This window comes from Nycticebus coucang, chromosome 19, assembly GCF_027406575.1.
Source record: "Nycticebus coucang isolate mNycCou1 chromosome 19, mNycCou1.pri, whole genome shotgun sequence".
In the NCBI taxonomy this organism is placed as follows: Eukaryota; Metazoa; Chordata; class Mammalia; order Primates; family Lorisidae; genus Nycticebus; species Nycticebus coucang.
The window spans coordinates 43,071,554-43,090,468 of record NC_069798.1 but is presented as its reverse complement, the minus strand read 5'-3'; the positions used below and the strand labels follow the sequence as shown (position 1 = coordinate 43,090,468).

The 18,915-nt window shown below is 38.6% G+C and overlaps 1 protein-coding gene across 1 annotated transcript in view; it reads left to right on the top strand.

Annotated features, from left to right (window-relative positions):
* SKOR2 (SKI family transcriptional corepressor 2) overlaps window positions 1–18,915 on the top strand; it is a 45,452-nt gene that overhangs the window by 8,459 nt on the left and 18,078 nt on the right. Inside the window, exons 5-6 of the mRNA XM_053571820.1 lie at window positions 12,593–12,658; window positions 13,039–13,137. Of these exons, the coding sequence (XP_053427795.1) occupies window positions 12,593–12,658; window positions 13,039–13,137 (165 nt within the window). The remainder of the gene's footprint in view (window positions 1–12,592; window positions 12,659–13,038; window positions 13,138–18,915) is intronic.

Sequence of the window (18,915 nt, the reverse complement as noted above, 5' to 3'; positions counted from 1 at the left end):
AGGTCTGTGTTGTACGACCAATGAGCACTTAGAGAATTCCCAGTCCTCTACCAAAATAGACAAAGCTCAGAATGAGAATTTAAAAGCAGTGTCACATCCTAGTGGCACTGACAAGAACTTAATTTGGGGGAATTAAAAAAAAAAATTTTTTTTTATATATGACCCCATTTTCTGAACAGGCCCCATTAAGCTCAAAGTCCAACAAAATAAGATAACTTAATATGTTGCAGTGACTGTGCATTTTTTAAAATAATGTAACCTATTCAGTAGCAGAATATGGACCCGGCCTTCCATTCACTGATCTTAAAATAGGTTAATTTAGTGTTGCTGGTTAAAATTAGTACATTGTAATTTATACTTTTAAGGTGTTTTTGGATGCCTAAATTTAGGGGTTTTTTTTATTTTAGAGTTGGCTATTGGTTGTATTAACATTCAGATTTTATACATGTATACAAAGTAAAACCTCATTTAGACGTTGAACTCCCCACCCTGAACTTCATTTCGCTACTAGATAAACATCAATAATAAGTTTGCTTCTGCCAAACTTTTACCTATTTCAGTACAAATTTTCAAGGAAATTTTTAAAACTGTAAATATGTTATCAATGATATACAATGTACAATAGCTTTTCAATAGGTAACAATTATTTGTGCAAAACTATGGGATTATTTAATGTTTAAAATAGTTTCCATAAATTTAATAAGAAAATCCAAACTTCCCAATCTGAAGTCATTTCTCTGTAGGAACTTTAATTTCTTGTACTGCATTTAACAGCTAGTATTCATAATTTTTATAAAGTTTTAAGTTAAAATGTCAACGACTGTGCACACTCATTAGAAACCTAAATGTATTAGAACGGAGCTATATGCTCTTCATTTCATATATATTAGAACTCTGTGTATATTTGTTAAAAACTGAATTTCTCTATTTCATCTTCCTCTGATTTGAATGAAATTTGCAAACAAATTCATGGCCTTAAAAGGGATTTGTTTTCCTCACACTTACTGAGTCCAGTAAACCCGGAGAAGGTATTGGAACCCCAGAATGATAGCCAGAGTGAATAAAAAACATGGACTTCACTGTTGTTTGATTCAAATGGAAATATAAATGCTAAAAGGAAGGAAGCAAAAGCATAGTCAGGATTGGTGTTCACATAAAAATTCCACAGTGCCTGGAGCTCAGGTGGTACAGTCAATATTTATATTGGTAATAACACCTAATCATGCTATTGATATATTGCTAGTCACTTCCTTACAATAATTAATTTGATACAGATTCCCAGAGAAACTTGTTTCTCATTGATTTGCCATATCACAGTTTCATCCTCACATTATTCAGGAAAGTATGTAGATGGTAGATTATATGATATTATTATCCTATATTGAATGGGAGACCAGTGAAACAGGGAAGGGATAAAAACATTATCAAAATGAACAAATTTCAGGGGAAAGATATATTTTGTTAAGTTTGGAATCTTGGGTCATGAGAACTTCATCCTTAAGGGTTTTTTGGTAAGCATGTAGAAATGAAGTTTTAAACACCAAACAGTGTTTAAGAGAGGGTGGGGTGTTGTGGGACTTAACTTGGTGCCCAGTGAGCTGTCCTGTAGAAAAGATTAGCTTATGGTCTTCATATTGAAATGCACATTTGAGAAAATCCCAGAGTGGGGGCCCTATTGGCCCATTTTTTGATATTAATTTATTTCCTTGTGATCAGATTCCAAGAATCCATTTATTTGGCAAGATGTCAAAAAGGCAGACGAGCCAAAGTGATTATGAGCATTTTTGATTTGCACCTTTGGAGCGGTAGCAGCCAAAGGCTTTATCCAGCACTCCCTGCTCATTGGTGGAGATATTCTTCCCCATGTAGCTATTGTTAACTTCCACATCTACATGATAACATTCATTTATCTATTTTCATTTGCTCCACAAATATCTTCAAATGCTTCTTTGCTACACTCTAGGGATTTGGAGATGGAACTCAACACTAGTCCCTGCCCTCAAATTGCTTCTAATCAAGAGGTGAGGGCAGAGTAGCTGGAATGCAGTATGGGTACTTTTTCTTTCTTCTTCTTCTTCTTTTTTTTTTTTTCCAGACAGACTGATACTCTGTGCCCTGGGTAGAGTGCCCCAGCATTAACTTAATTCACAGCAACCTCAGTTTCTTGAGCTCAAGTGATCCTCTTGCCTTAGCCTCGGAAGTAGCTGGAAGTACAGGTACCCACCACGACACCAGGCTAGTTTTTTCATTTTTAGTAGAGAAAGGGTCTGGCTCTTGCTCAGTCTGGTCTGGAACTCTGAGCTCAAGCAATCCACCAGCAGCTTTCCACCAGCCTCAGCCTCTCAGAGTGCTGAGATTACAACCACCACACCAGGCCCTAGTATGAGTTCTTTAATGGCAGTCTACACAAAATCCTATCTGATAAGGTTTATATAACCATGTGTCTTTAACCAACATTTGATCTACCTTGGAATCTTGGGTCACAAGCACTTTACTCGAAAATATTAATATTTGTTTTCTATGCATATGTAGTTATAACAAAGAAGAATGCAATATCCTTTCAAGTTGCCTGACAAGTCAGTATGCAATTTATGATTTTTATATGAAATTTTTTACGCCAGTGGCAATAATATAGTTTACCAGAAAATTTCTATGACCTTTCTTTAAACAAGTAAAGATACAGACATATCTTTTGGCAATAGATACGTGCTTTAATTGATACCTAATACAAAGGCAGTTTAGCAATAATACTTAGTTCCAGTTGATTTTATAGTTCATCATTTTAATTAAGTTTAGCCTTCCTTCAACCTTTCAACCTTACTGATAACTGTTACTTTTCAGCAATTTTAAAGAAATTACATTTTTAAATGATTTTTAAAAACCTCCTGTTAGTGGTCATTAACCTTACACACAGCAGATATAATTATAATTCTGTATAATTAGAGACCAAACATGAGGTTTTTTAAGCAGCCACAGTTTCCCAAAAGCCAGTAAAACTTTTATATATAGATATTTTAAAAATTAGACCCATGCTTATAACCAAATCAAATAGATTAAGGGGTTGGTAGTTTGGTCAAAATATTACATACTCAAAAATATAAATGACAGTATTTCACTTGCAATTCCAGAGTAAGATTTTGCATACCCATTTTGAACAACTGTAGTGAAGTTAAGTGATTTGAAATTGAATGCTGTGAAGTAAGCTGGGTAAAACAGCTCACAGCTATTCCAGGTCAAGGAAATCAGGTGAAGTGGCGTCATCCCCACTTTTCAATCCCTTTCACTTTAGAAACACCAGCACCCTTGGATGTGGAGCACAGCTGCATCTTGGTGTATGTATAGACATTTTAAAATCAATTTGATTTTCACTGGTATGATTCTGTAGTGTACTTAATATGCTATGGACAGATTTCTGAGAATAGTAAGAAGCAATTACACTTCTCATGAATATATAGCAGATGAAGCACTCTGATTCATAATTCTATTCTATTTTAGAACATTCTTACAATTTTTTTTAAAAAGCAAAAAGGAAGAAGAAGAAGAAGAAGAAACATTCTTAAAAGCACAGACTAGTAGATCTGAGTTTTAATTCTCTCACTAGATGACTTTGGGTAAGCCTTTAACTACTTTGGGTCTTCTTTATCCATAAAATTTGATAAAACCTCCCACATCTAATTTACTAATGTATAGCATATTCCATGGTCTTTCAATATATGTATTCAAAATGAAATAATCTCCCTATTTCAAATATCAGTTTCTTTTATGAAACGTCTATGAAAAAAATTTCCTTCTTACTAACGGTTATTAAAAGTGTATATGGAAATCATGGAGATAAAGACAATGCAAAACTTTCCAGAAAAACAAAATGATTAAGTAGCATTAACTCACAACACTGTTACAGCCCGACCAGTTTCATTTCCTACTGCTGAAGAGGAAGCCAATACACTGAGATAGCAGGTGTTATGGCAGAGAGGTTAGTATCTCAGGACCTATGCAAGGAAATGGGAGGAAATTATTAAATCCACTTCCCGGAGAATTTGAGGGAAAGTGTTCTTAAAGGGAGTTTGGCAGGCAAAGTGTTAGGCAGTTGCATCTGCTATTTGGCCAAGTTGAGGGTGGACTAATGGGGGTGTAGAAACTGTCTTCTTGAGTTGAGTCAATTCCCAGCTAGGGGTCATAAGACCAATTGGGTCAGTTCCTTGGGCCACTGGTTTGGATGGCTCAGCCAGTCCACCAAAATGCAGGGCCTGGGCTGGGTGCAGTGGTTCATGCATGTAATCTTAGCACTCTGGTGGACCAAGTCAGGTGCATTGCTTGAGCTCAGGAATTCCAGACCAACATGAGCAAGAGCAGGGCCTCATCTCTTCTAAAAATAGAAAAAGCAGGTGTAGTGGCACATGCCTGTAATTCCAGCCACTTGGTAGTCTGAGGCAGGAGGATTGCTTGAGCCCAAGGGACTAAGGTTGCTGTGAGCTGGGCTGACTCTACCCCAAGGTACTCTACCCAGGGCAACAGAGTGAGACTTTTGTCTTAAAAAAAAAAAAAAATGCAAACTGCAGGGCCTGGAAGATACCTCGACAACTAGCCCTAGGTTTCACAAGCTTGATGAAACAAGCTAAGAATTTATCTACAGAAACAATGAAGAAAGCTAAGAATTTTTATGACTGTCAGCTATTTGACTCCTGAGTAGTAAGCAATTAAATTATTGTGCGAAATTTTGGTTATTACTAATGTACTAGTTATACTAACTATAGATTAACTTTGACCCCATCCAAATTGGTCCTCTACAATAGTATTAGAAAGAGCAAATACTTTTAGAGGAAAGTAAGCTAGGAAACAATGGCTGGTTATATGTATTTCTTGACTATGCCTATACCTTTGCAGAGTATAGGCCCCTAGTACAGTTCCCACCTTGTAGCCCTTTATTAATTTTTTTTTCTTTTTTGGCCCGCCCGGGTTTGAACCCGCCACCTCCGGCATATGGGGCCGGCGCCCTACTCCTTGAGCCACAGGTACCATCTGCCCTTTATTAATTTTATAAAAGGCAGTTTCAATACCAGTTCTAAAACTCAAGAGAATTCTAAATGGAATTCTCCAAACGAAATTCTAATTCTAAAAATTCACCAATCCAATATATTTAATTTACTGATTCGAGGAGCAGCGTGTATGCAATTTGCAATACATTTTGATCATTGATGATAAATTTTAACTTAACTCTTAGTTTACTGCAATCCAACTGGTATTATCTAAGCTTGCACTTGCTCCCTTTTTTTTTTTTTGTTAATGGAATTAATATTTAGATAGTTTATTTTGTAGCATTTGGTCTTCAGTGGTACTGATTTATTTTTCTCTTCTGTTCAGTGACTCACTGACATGCTAAATATCACAGAGAAAGTAGTTCAATGTATAATTTAACACCAAAAAATTATCAGAAGTCTATGTACCAATGATAAAGAAGAAAATTATTTAACCTTGCTTTCTGTGTAATTCATTTTTGCCTTAATGCAAAGTGTTTTTTAAAAACCTTTCTAAACCATATATTGTGCTAAATTACTAGCACAATAATTACTAGTGTACTAGTTATACTAACTATAGATTAACTTTGACCCCATCCAAATTGGGTCTCTAAAAAAGTATTAGAAAGAGCAAATAGGGCAGCACCTGTAGCTCAAAGGGGTTTGAGGGCGCCGGTCCCACATGCCAGAGGTGGCGGGTTCAAACCCAGCCCCAGCCAAAAACCACCAAAAAAAAGAGCAAATAAAAATTCCAAAAAATCTGAATTAAAGTCAGATTATAAGACCAAGATCAATTATTAAATTTTAGAGTTTATTTGGGAATTAAATATGTGTACATGGAGTTTCTGTTTAACAGAGGCCAAGCTGTGTGCTGAATTTGTCGGGAGGCAAAAGGGCAGAATCTTGGCCCAGCCCGAAGTGCATTGGGAACAGCATGCAGAGACCCTTTGCAGCTTTGGGTACAGAGTGTGCCTACTCTTCCTACCCTTGCACCAGAACAGACACTAGCACATGAGTCTCCACAAACTAAAGAGACATCTGGATTGTTGATAGCCGGGCGTTGTGGCGGGCGCCTGTAGTCCCAGCTACTTGGGAGGCTGAGGCAAGAGAATCGCTTAAGCCCAGGAGTTGCAGGTTGCTGTGAGCTGTGTGAGACCACGGCACTCTACTGAGGGCCATAAAGTGAGACTCTGTCTCTACTAAAAAAAAAAAATACATCTGGATTGTTGACTGAAATTACCATTCTTCATCCAAATGTTAAGAGTGCACATATATTTCAGGTAAAGACATAGTCTGAAACCAAAATAGTTTTATTTACTCAATTTATCTTTGCATAGGCAATTAAGTAAAACACTTTTCTTCTATAAAAGGAAACATTTTCTCCATATGTTTTTCAAGTGTTTTCTACAACCGTACTGGGAGAACATAGAGGCCCTTTCAGTGATCAGCAACTGGCCAGCCACTGGGGCTGCAGGCTGGGGCAGTGCTTCTGAGCACTCGTTGTAGGCTCAGGAGAGAATTTAAAATTGAGGAAGCCAAGACAAGGAATAGGGAACAGGTGAGGGTGAAAGGAGTGGGCAGGAGAGAGAATGCACATCCATAGAAGGGTAGGTGAATGCCAAATGTTTTCCTCTTTATTCAGTGTAAGAGCTTCATCTTGTACACTATTTACGTAGTGTACTCTACATACACACAATATTTAAATGATCTTACTTATTGAATTCAGAGCTTAGCTTGAAAACAGTTGATATCCGTGTAATCAGTTTCTCCTCTTATCCCATGTCCACCAACAGGCCAGGTCTTCTGACCTACTTATTTGACTCCTACAATTAAGTAAACTCTAAAACCGTAAGGTATTTTTGCTGTTGGAGTTCACAGCAGACTTATGTGTTACTTAATATTTTCAGGTTTTGATTAAAATTCAGTGCTCTGGTTTTGTTTGAAAAGAAATGTTGTTTGAAAAGAAATTTTCAAAATGTCAGATGGGAGCAAAACTTATTTTCTATTTGGAACATCACAAACTTTCCAGTAAACTGAAAATATATTTAGCCTAATTTATTTAGTCAGAATGTACAAATGGATCAAAATGTGCTTTTTTATTTGTAGGAATGAATTAGTGCTTTCAGTGGCTCTGACCTATAATCCTAGCACTTGGGGAGGCCAATGCAGGAAGATTGCTTGAGAATAGGAGTTTGAGACCATCCTGACGAACATAGCAAGACCCTGTTTCTACATAAAAATTAAAAATTAGCTCAGCATAGTGATACTTGTCTGTAGTCCCAGCTACTTGGAAGGCTGAGGCAGTAGAATCACTTGAGTCCAGGAATTTGAGGTTACAGTGAGCTGTGAGGATGTATTGCCGTCTGGCCTGGGCAGCAGAGCCAGATCACGTCAGGGGGAAAAAACTAAAAAATTCCTCATGACAATCAATAATTTATACTAGCATTAGTGGTTATTTCTTTCACAGGCCACAATGAATTAAATTAAGTGCAACAAGTATTTATGGAATGTGTATGGTACCTCTTTCTAAGATAGAGGCAATGGGAGAGAGTCTTTCTTTTCTTTCTTTCTCTCTTTCTCTCTCTCTCTTCCTTCCTTCCTTCCTTCTTTCCTTCCTTCCTTCCTTCCTTCCTTCCTTCCTTCCTTCCTTCCTTCCTTCCTTCCTTCCTTCCTTCCTTCCTTCCTTCCTTCCTTCCTTCCTTCCTTCCTTCCTTCCTTCCTTCCTTCCTTCCTTTCTTTTTTTCTGTCTTACAGACCCTCTATCACCCTGGGTAGAGTGCTGTAGTATCACAGCTCATAGCAACCTCAGTTTCTTAGGCTCAAGTGATCCTCGTGCCTCAGCCTCCCAAGTAGTTGTGACTACAGGCTACCACCACAATGCCTAGCTAGTTTTTCTATTTTTAGTAGAGATGGGGGCCTCACTCTTGCTCAGGCCTGTCTTGAACTTGTGAGCCTCAGCCTCCCAGAGTGCTAGGATTATGGGCATGAGATATATATATCCTTGCCAGAAAGTATATTTTCTAGCTGGGGAAGACCCCAGTAACATAGGTAAAACACTAGGATATTGGCTACAAATGGGATGGAGTAAAAATGAGAAGCACTTAGAACAGCAGTTCTCAACCTGTGGGTCGCAATGCCTTTGGGGGTTGAACAACCCTTTCACAGGGGTCACCTAGATATATCCTGCATGATATTTACATTACAATTCATAAGAGTAGCAAAATTACAGTCATGAAGTAGCAACGAAAGTAATTTTATTGTGGGGGTCACCACAACATGAGGAACTGTATTAAAGGGTCGCAGCATTAAGAAGGTTGAGAACCACCAACTTAGAACTTTAGCCCAGGAAAAGATGGATCAGCGGATTTGTAGACATTGAGGTGGGCTTATGGAAGAGAGGTATCTTAGCTTGGTCAGGCTGCTATGACAAAAATACCATGGACTGAGTAGCTTAAACAGTATTTGTCACAGTTCGGGAAGCTGAGAAGTCCAAGATCAAGGCACTGGTGGATTCAGTGTCCAGTGCTGTGTGCTTACTTAGTGGTAAAGGGGCTAGAGGGCTCTCCCCAGTCTCTTTTATGTAGGTGCCAATCCCATTTATGAGGGCATCTCCCAAAGTCTTTGCCTCCTAATACGATCACCTTGGAGATCAGGATTTGGAAGGGACATAAACATTCAGTTCATAACAAGTAGTGACTTGGGTGACATTCTGATTTTGGATGCACAGCAGAGAAGGGAGGGTATTTTAGGCCAGAGAAACAGCATGAGGCAAAGCCAGGAAACAGATGTGAGAAATAAAGTCCTGACTAGAATAAAGGGTTTGTGTTTGGCAATAGAGAAAGACAGGTTGGCTCAGTAGTTGGGACAAGGATATGGGAGAAACTAGAGACTTTGGGGGAGGAATTTAAAGAGGATTCTTTGATGAAGATCATGGGGAGCCATTGCCGGTTCTTGAGCAGAAGTGTGTCATGAAATTTAAGAGAAAGTGATAACTCTTGTATCTTGAAAGGTAGTACTTTGAATCTATTGGCTGTTTTTCATTTTTTTCCTCTTATATTCCCATCCTTTCCTCATTTGCTGTGTACTGTTCACGTCTGCTTCAGCGTGGCAGGTCCTCACACCCATCTCTCCTGTATTTCTAGTCTCTGATGACTGTGTGAGGGCAGAACCCAGGGTGAGGTGAAACATTCACCTAGAACAGGGGGTGTTCTGTCTGATGTTGGGGGACCCTAGGAAAACCTGGAAAGCAGAACTCCTGTGGTCCCAGGTTCTCTGGCCTCCAGCTGTGCTCAAAAGCAGCGTAGATTCACTGACACAGCGCTGTGCTGCCTCTGCCCTCCAGGGCAAGCAGGACTCTTGGAAACCATGCTAGTCACAGTGACGTGATCCTGCAAACCTGCACTCATGGGGTGCTGGTGCAGACATCCCCTCAAGCAGCAATTTTTAGGCACATCCATCCACAGGATGCAGTTTTGCCCTAATTACTTGCTACTTTCCACCTTAAAACCACCTCACTATTTTCTATTGCAGTCTGACTTAGACACGATTGAGGCCAGGTCTCTAAGAAAGACGTTCCTTTCAGATATAATTTTCTCCCATATAATTGTACACGATTAACATCTCTATGCTTTCTATAACTTTTTTTTTAAAGGGGGGATATAGTGCTTCAGCAACACATATACCAAAATGGGAACAATGCAGAATTGTAATGCAAAAATGACACACAAATTCATGAAGTATTCTATTTCTTTTTAAAGGAAGGAGGAAATATGGAGGAAAGTGAACATTTTAATTACTGTCTCTAAATCCATTCATTAATTCTGAAAAAATAAAATGCATCTACCCGGATGGAATCTTTATAAAAACTGGAAACTCCTTGTCAACTAAATCACATTTATTTAGTCTAGTATTAGACTGCTTTTTTCTTTTTTAACCAGATGGAAAACATTAGCAGTAATAGTGAACAAACATATCCAGGCTCCCAGAGGTCATTTTTAACCACCATTAACAATCTGGTTTTCACAGATTAGTAATATACAAAAGGCAACGGTCCAGTAAAAGAGACACAAAAGGCAGCTGAAGCGTGTGTGCTCCTTATTTACTTAACATTTAGCCATTTTTAAAAAACCCTTTGTAGGTGAGATATTTGAGTCTTTTAAACTTAAAATTGGCAAATTTTATCTAGAGTTGCACCAAAATAACTGTTTGAAATAGACACGAATGCAAAATGTTAATAAAACCACCACGAAGCTGATGAAGAGAAAGGCTCCTTATTAATGTGAGATTTGCCTGTGGTTAAGATCATTTGCATTTTCTAGTTACTCATTTAGTGATTTCATACTCACATAAAGCTACTTGTTTCTGTTTTCATACCCATATTCACACAGCAGCTTTCCAAGGTATAAAAATAGAAGTAGAAAAGAGCTACGTTTTTACATATCGTATTTGAATTTTTAAATTAAATCATCTAATTGAAACATGATAGAAGATAACAATCCAGAAAAGATATTATTCTAATAAGTCAAAAATAATATGGTCTCTAATGTGATAAGAACATGGTTTCTAGAGTTGCCCATTCAGGAATAAAGATCTCATTTAAATCATATTTTGAGTGGTTGAGAAAGCTGTAGAATGAAGCCATCTCATCGTGCCCTGTAGATATCACAGAGATATGTACATATTTGTTTCTTTACTTTTTCAGATTCAAGAAGTTTCATGTATGTGAGCATGAAACTTCTACACATTCAACTGGTTAACTGAGGCCAGAGTAAGCATAGGCAAAAGTGCATGTACAGGGGGACCAAATTGCACACGAACTTTATGGTCCCCCTGTATTATTCATTCATCTTCACTTCAAAATATCATTATTCTTGGTTTATATATTAGTGATTTGAAATCATTTTCATGTTTCTCTTCTTTTAGGTAATAGTATTGTTTAGGAATTACATTGAGGTCTATATTTAAAGTGTTTCACAGGTATTTCCTCATCATTTTCTTATTATATGGAGAAGAGAGCCTAGCTGTCAAGTTTCAAGAGTATATCTGAGCCTATAAAGAAAGGTCACGTCCAAAATGAGAATGGAAATGAGGTTGTGTGAATCTAATCTAGATATTAGAGAAAATGCCTACTATTAAGAACTTAGGGATGCTAAGGATATTATCAGACTCCTTCCCCTAACTACGTATGTGTCCTGGAATATTTGCATGTATGTATGTTTATGTATATGTCTATGTATTTAGACGCACATATCCCTGCCAGCCATCAGGTGAAATGCAGAATCACCATTTATAATGTCATGTTGAGGGTTTTCTTGTCTGTCCATGATTCTATCAGTTACTGCTTTAGGAAGAAATTCTGTTCCCCTCTTTGCAGAAATTTTTATCTTGAAATCTCCCAATATTTGTACAAGTGCCCAGGGCCATTACATTCCATTTCTTGCTAAAAGAAAGAAAGTAGTAAGGAGATAATTGAAATGATGACTTCCAACCCATGCTGTAATTTAGAATACAACCTCCTGGGGTCCCTTGCAGAAACAACTAAAGACAACTTGAGTGCTTATTATGTGTCCCGTACTGTGCTAGACACTCATTGGCCATATAGAAGACAGTCCCTACCTCCAAGTAGCACTGGCCCACTTTGTGAGGAAGGGGGTAAGCAAACAGCACAGAGCCTGAGACCAGGCAAGGGTGCTGGGGCCACAGAGGGGAATCCATGAAACCTCAGGAGCCCCTTTGTCCTTATTGGCATGCCTCTTTAGATAGAAACACAAAGCTTAATTGAATCATGTGAATATTGTGGATAACAGGTTGAAATTCAGAAGAAAAAGTTATGATTAGCTAAATAGTTGGATTTCTTTGGTTTATTTAGGTTTTCTGACTATAAGACTCAGTTTATGACTACAGATTAGTTTGTCATACTTCTATAATAATTAGCACATAAGTAGGTGAAACGAATAATCTGAACTTTATTCACAATATAATTTTTACTGGGCAAATATGAGTAGTTAAGAGATTAACATCAAGCAAGTAAATATCTACAAACTAACATGGGATAATTTATTTCATATCTCCATTTTAGGTTAATTTTTCTTTAAAAAAAAAAAAACTATGAATTGTTACAAAACTCCTCCAGGCTTATAAATTCTCTAGGAAAGACAACACACAGCCCCCTGTCACTTCTTTCTCGAAGCAGCCAGCCATTCTCATTTCAAGGAGCTGTGGGACTATGATCAGGTTTTTACCAGAAATTTCACCTGTCCAGCTTCCTCTTTTGCCCTTTCTAGCCATTGTCTTTGTTGTAAAGGATGGACAGTAAAGCGAGGGACACACGGGGGAGATAACTTTTCAGGAATATTGCCTCCCCGAAGCTTCCATCAAAGGCCAGGCCACCTCTGCCCTCATTTTCCCAACCTCTCCTTCATGGTTCAGTGGAATTGTACCTGAGTAAATGAGGACAACGTTTGGTTCTGAGGACTTCTAATTTCAAGTTATGTTAAATAAACCCTTTTGCAGCTATGAAAAGAAAATGTACAGAAAATAGCTTATACAAAACTAATATTCATTCTTCTTTCTTAAAGGTGAACACACACAGGAAACCAATTCACCTCATTCACTCAAAAAGGATGTAGAAAATATGGGGAAAGGTAAAGAAAAGTTTGAATCCCATAGAACTTCTTCTAGCTTTAAAAGACTGTGGAGATAATAGGAGGATATTTTTGTTCTACACCATATTTTAAGCTTGACAAGCAACATATGAATAATATATGGACCATTGGGTGGATATAATTGAGATTAATGCATACATATCAATCAATACATGACACTGTAATATAATACTTTAAAATAATATATTACATTGATTTATATTCATGGATTTCTGCACAAAATCTATCCTATGTCTATGCAACACTTTTTAAACTGGTAAAATATTTTGTCTTATAATAATAAATTGCTGTATAGAACAGTTCTCTGGAGAGTTATTTGTAAGGATTAGTAAAAGGACTCTTCTTTCTTTCTTTATTAGAAGAACTTCAGAAGGTTTTATTTGAACAAATAGATTTACGGAGACGACTAGAACAAGAATTTCAAGTGTTAAAAGGAAACACGTCTTTCCCAGTATTCAGTAAGAAATAATTTTTACTTCATTGTGTTTGTGATAATTGAAGACATTTCTATTATTAGGCTTAAGAATGTGATTCTAAGTATTAAGTGATTGGGCAAAGTAGTCTGTGTAAATATTCATAAATTTAATTTTCTTTTATTTATGCTTTGAATCAGCTCACAGATAGAATTTCTTAACCTTTTGGCATAAATTTATTGATATAGGTTTTTTTGTGTGTGTGTTGAATCTAAAACAATATGTGTGTAAAGATATAATTATCTAAGTATATTTAAGTATTTAGATTATAAATTATTAATCAAAAGAACTGCTCAGGTATTTATAATCTCTAAGGCAGGAAAAACCAAACAAAAAAATTACTTTTATTCTCAGATACTTCTGGATAACTCCCTGGTGTTTTAGATATGTACAAATATGAAAATTCAAACTTCAACAATTCAATGTACACAGATCTATTTTATTAAATTAAATTGGTATCATTTTAGTAGTTTTAGCTTTTCCATTCTAAATAAGATTCCATTCCAAATTTGGGGGCAGGAGATATTTTGTCATAAAAACTATTGGTTTTATTCCTAAAGGCTTGGAATTTCCAAAGAGTCTATTATAGGTGTCCAGATTTCTACAATTTACTTGCCCAGTCTGGGTCACATTTGGGCAAATACATCACAGAGGTATATTTCAATCTTTTTGGAGTTTCATTTAGTCAAATTCCCCTTTCCAGAGCAAGACAGGTGGGGAAGCAAGTGTATGCAAACTTACTTTTCTAATTACATACATTTTATTTTTTGGGGGGGGACACTGTAGAATGCCCCCTGTTATTAATTCAGGCATCACAAAACTCAAGTTGGCAACTCCAGTGCTAGAGCCATGGACTGGCATCTGGAAGATTTTTCAGTAACTGTGATCATTTCAATAATGCCATCCTGAAGGCTGCACTCACCAGAGCTTCCTGAATGCAGTCATCAGCATGACTGAAAGATACACTTGGGGAGCATTTTTTAATAGTTCCAGCACCCTGGTGACATGCTGAACTGAATTTCACCAGAATACTCAGTTGGGGGTCAAAACGAAGTGGTAACTGCATGATGGAAGAGAGCTCTGACCACAGGAACAGTAGGGTCTGCCAAGTCTGTGATCTCTCCTTACCGATGGGGCAGGGTGTTGGAGCTCAGGGAACTTCAGTTATTCTGAATTCAGAGAATGCCTGCTGGACCTTAGAATGGGATTGAAAGAGGAAAATGGCCAATACCTTTTTTTTTTTTTTAAGATAGAGCCTCCCTTTGTTGCCTGGGCTAGAGTGCTATGGGGTCAGCCTAGCTCACAGCAACCTCAAACTCTTGGGTTCAAGTGATCCTCTTGCCTCAGCTTCCCAAGCAGCTGGGACTATAGGCATGAGCCACCACACCTGGATGATTTTTTTTCTACTTTTAGTAGAGACAAGGTCTCCCTTTTGTTCAGGCTTTTGAACTCCTGAGGTCAAGGGATCCTCCCACCTTGCCTCCTAAGAGTGCTATGATTACAGGTGTGAGCAGCCATGCCTGGCCTTGGCCAATAGCTTTTGATAGTGTTTTTAGGAACATCGTGATATTTATAACTTCAAGAAAAAGAGAAACATATTTAAAATATCTATAAAATCATTAGAAAGAGGTGCTTTGAAAGGACCCAGGTTCTCTGACTTCTAATACTGTTATCTTACAAAAAACTACACAGTTCCTTACAGCAGAGAGAAGACATTGAATGATTTGGGGAATGAATGATTTGTTCCCCCATCAGCTGATGTTTATCTAATTGCTGCATGTGCACGTCCCTTCTTTTAGATCCAGCAGAGTGGGTCCAAGTCCCATTGAATCCCTAATGTGCCCTCCTAACTCCCTGTGAGGCCAGTGTAGCTATAATTGATTCCATTAATAAAAGCTAATTAATAATCATCTTAAGGAATTAAGTAATTCACAGTAATTTATATTTTCCTTATTAACCACTCTATCATACATGTACATGTTTCTGTTAGACAAAACATTAGAATGTTATAATACAACTGGCCAGTTTCAATTCAGACCTATCATTCATCACTTTGATCAGAATTAATATGCATCCTCTGTGATTGCCACATATATGAAATACTTCAATTAAACAACAACAAAAAAATTTCCTCTTTTTTTATCTGCAACCCACTCCACTGACCAAGGATGTGGCATGTGTATGCCCAAGTTTGAATAATGCGTGGTTTAGACACACCACAAAGAGGCAGTCAATTTCACACGGATGAAAATAGCAAATGCACATTATGTGCTTGTTAACTAAATGTGAGGGGCTGTGGGGCTAGCAGACAGATTTAGATTCACTCAGATGAAAAGAGGAAAACTGAACTTTGTAAAGCCAGATTGGAAGGAAGCAAAGAGGAATTCTCATGAGAGTTTTGCAAAGCCTTTTACTAGGACTGTACAGAGGCCCTCATAGTCATGACGCTCCAAATCCAGTTAGTTTGTTTGGAACACTGGGGACCTAGGCTGAGAGTTACAACATGTGACATTTAATAACTCAAGCTCAAAAATCTACTGGTTCACTTTTGGCCTCTGCTACTTACTGGTTGTTTGACCTTTGAAACTATAGAATGGGGCAGATAATTCCTGTCTCATAGGAGGATGAGAGGACTCAGTGAGGGGACCCACGTGAAATGCTGCACAGCTACTGGGCATGGAATAAGTGCTCAGTAAGTGTCAGCTGCAATTATGATGGTGATTACGAAGCAGAAGGAGGAAAAAGAGAAAATTGGTGTTAAGTTCTAGGAAAGCATTTCTAAAATCAGGTCTCAACATTGGGCTTCTGGTTCTGAGGGTTCCTGGGGACTACAGGAATGCATCCTGGGCACGGAGAGGCTAAGAGTAGAAGGTAAAAGGGAGATGGAGGAGGAAGAAGAGGAAGGGAGGAGAGGTGGAGTAAGAGGGAAGGGAAAGAGGAGGAGCAGATAGGGGAAGAAGAAGAGGGATGAAGGAGGGAGTGGAAGCTAGTCTCCACATTGGGGAGCAGAGGAGTTGGGAGGAGGAAGAAGAGAAGGAGAAACAAGTAAGCCTCCGTACTTGCTGGGACAAAGGCTTCCAGCGCAGGTCTCCGTGAATCCTTCTGCACATGATAGGGAGCTCCAGGGAGGAAGAGGCAAGGCAGACATTGTCCATCAGGGTGGGGGCAGAAAAGCCTGGGGATAATCAAAAGACCTCCAGGTCTGGACTCCGACTCCCTTGCTCACTAGCTGAGGAATCCTAGGCACGGTCCCAAAGCTCTTTTTTGACAGTAAAACAGTAAACCAGTCCTACTACCTACCTCTTAGGGTTGCTGAGAGGATTAAATGAGCAAACTGTATGCAGTACTTAGCGTAATGATGGATGCACAAGAATCACCAATAAATGTGAGTTGTTGCTACCATAGATCATTTTAAAGTTTGATGCTTATCTTCTTGCAAGGGCTTTATAGTATATCTGCTAATATTAGAAACCAGAATTTCTAAGAGATTTATAGAGCTGTAGTTTTAGAGGGTGGCGTAGTCAGCGATACTTGTTTTGATACCAGACAATATGTTTAATTGACATGAGCATAGAAGTGGGGAGGGCATACTAGGAAATAGGTGTTTGGGGAAAATGGATGCAGAGGAGCTCCACCATTATCAAAGTCATTTGAGATGACAATGGGATGGCTGGCTAAATGTGTTCTGCAATGACAGTCATCTTAGGTTGAACAGGGGTAAATGCTTAAAGGTGACCCCAAATGCTACCATTCCAAACTCTCCCAGTGCTGACTGGTCTGATTGTTTATGCAGCTGTCAATCCAGAAGTCATTTTTGCCAACACATTGTGTCCACCTTCCCTAGAAAATCTGTCTCTTCTTCCTCTCCTCTGTCCTCCAACACCTTCTACCTCCCTTTCTCATAGCATCCCTCCTTTCACTGTAGTTTTTTGTTAACTTTACTTTCTTCCCATGAGCCAGCTATGTAATCTCAGAGTCTAGCTCTCAATGTAGGACCTGCAAGGGTGCCAATGAAGGTCCTCACCAGCAGGGCGCGCTGTGTCCTCATCTCCCTTCTCCACTGCAGCCTGTGGCTGGCAGCCCTGTCTTCCTAAAACTCTATCTTTGGGATCAAGTCTTCCACTCAAACTATAGTGATTCCCTCCTGCTTATCACGTTATGTCTAAGTGAACTCATGACTGACTCTAAACCTTCGTAACTGGCCCACACTGCCTTTCTGCCCTTATGTCTACTTCTTTGCCCGCTCAGCTCTGGTCATCTGGCTGACCACCCTCTCCCTTCACCTTCCACCTCTGCACACTGTATTCCTCTAGTTCAGAATGCCTCTCCCCAAGCCCCTCCAGGTTCTCCTCAGCCTGGACACAACTCAGGTTTCACCGCCTCCAAGATTTCTTATCCTTGCAGTAGGTACCCTTTTCTGAAGTCCTACTGTGTTTATTTCTAGGGTGGTCTGTGTTGAGTCCTCTGCCTGTTTCCCTTGTGTTACTCTCCTCTCCCTGTGTTATAAATAGGTTCAGGAATGTTCTTCCGTTGCTGCCTACACCTCTTGGCACACTGTGGATGCATAGCATACTCTCAGTAAATGGGCGATAGAAATGTTGGTGTCATATTTGAAGAGATTAAAAGTTACAATGAAGGATGAGATTGTATCACTGAAGACTGTTGTATAAAGGATATTAGACAGGGTTCATAAATTGACTCTTGATTTGCAGTTATGGGGACAAATTCTTGGCACTTGAGAGAACTGAATTAAAGGCTAGTTATTAACAGAGAAGGACGAATGAATGGAGCTTTAAGAAAAAGTTTATATTCCATCTAAAATGTCATCATTTTATTCATTTATTTATTTATTTTGTGGCAGAGTCTCATTCTGTCACCATGGGTAGAGTGCTGTGGCATCATCATAGCTTAGAGCAACCTCTCTTGGACTCAAGAGATCCTCTTGCCTCAGCCTCCCTGGAACTACAGGCGTCCATCACAATAGCCAGCTTGTTTTTCTATTTTTAGTAGATACTGGGTCTCACTCTTGCTCAGGTTGGTCTTGAACTCCTGAGCTCGTGCAATCTACTCACTCAGTCTCCCAGAGTGCTAGGATTACAGGCAGGAGCCACCACATCCAATTATTCTTTCCAATCACCGTTGAGGTTACATCTTATTAAAAACTACATCTTATCTACCTGAATATGGTTCTCTCCGCTTTCATTTGTGGCTGTTACTGTATTCATTTGATGGTCAGTTTTCCTCCCTCTCTTCCTTCCCCTTTTCCCTCCTTCCCTCCCTCCCTTCCTTTCTTCCCTTTTCTTTTTGTGGCATCCTCTGGAAGAAGAGAGACGGGGAAATTTTCAAAATACCATACAGATCAAAAGTCTACATAGTTGTTTGACAACAGTGATGACAAAATTAAGACAATGTAGACAAAATGAGCCCCAGAGCCTACCACTTTCTTGGTAGGATTTCCCAGATGAGCCAGATACATCATTTGGGTTTTCTTCTTATTTAGGGTCCCAGGTAAGTAGACTGGATAGTTTTTATTACTGTCTGGAAAGCCTTTGGATTTCCAAGCTGTGTTTGCAGTGCACAGCCCTTGCCACTGTGCTGGCTGGCATGTTGTACTTCACTGCTACTTTCTTTTATACTATTGTCTTCCAAAAATAGTTGGATTGTAAGTGATTCTCATGAAAGAAATTGGCTTAATGGTTCCAATTAAGTTATGTCTTCATCAACCATTAGAATATGTCAAAAATCTTAGTTTTTGTTTGTCCT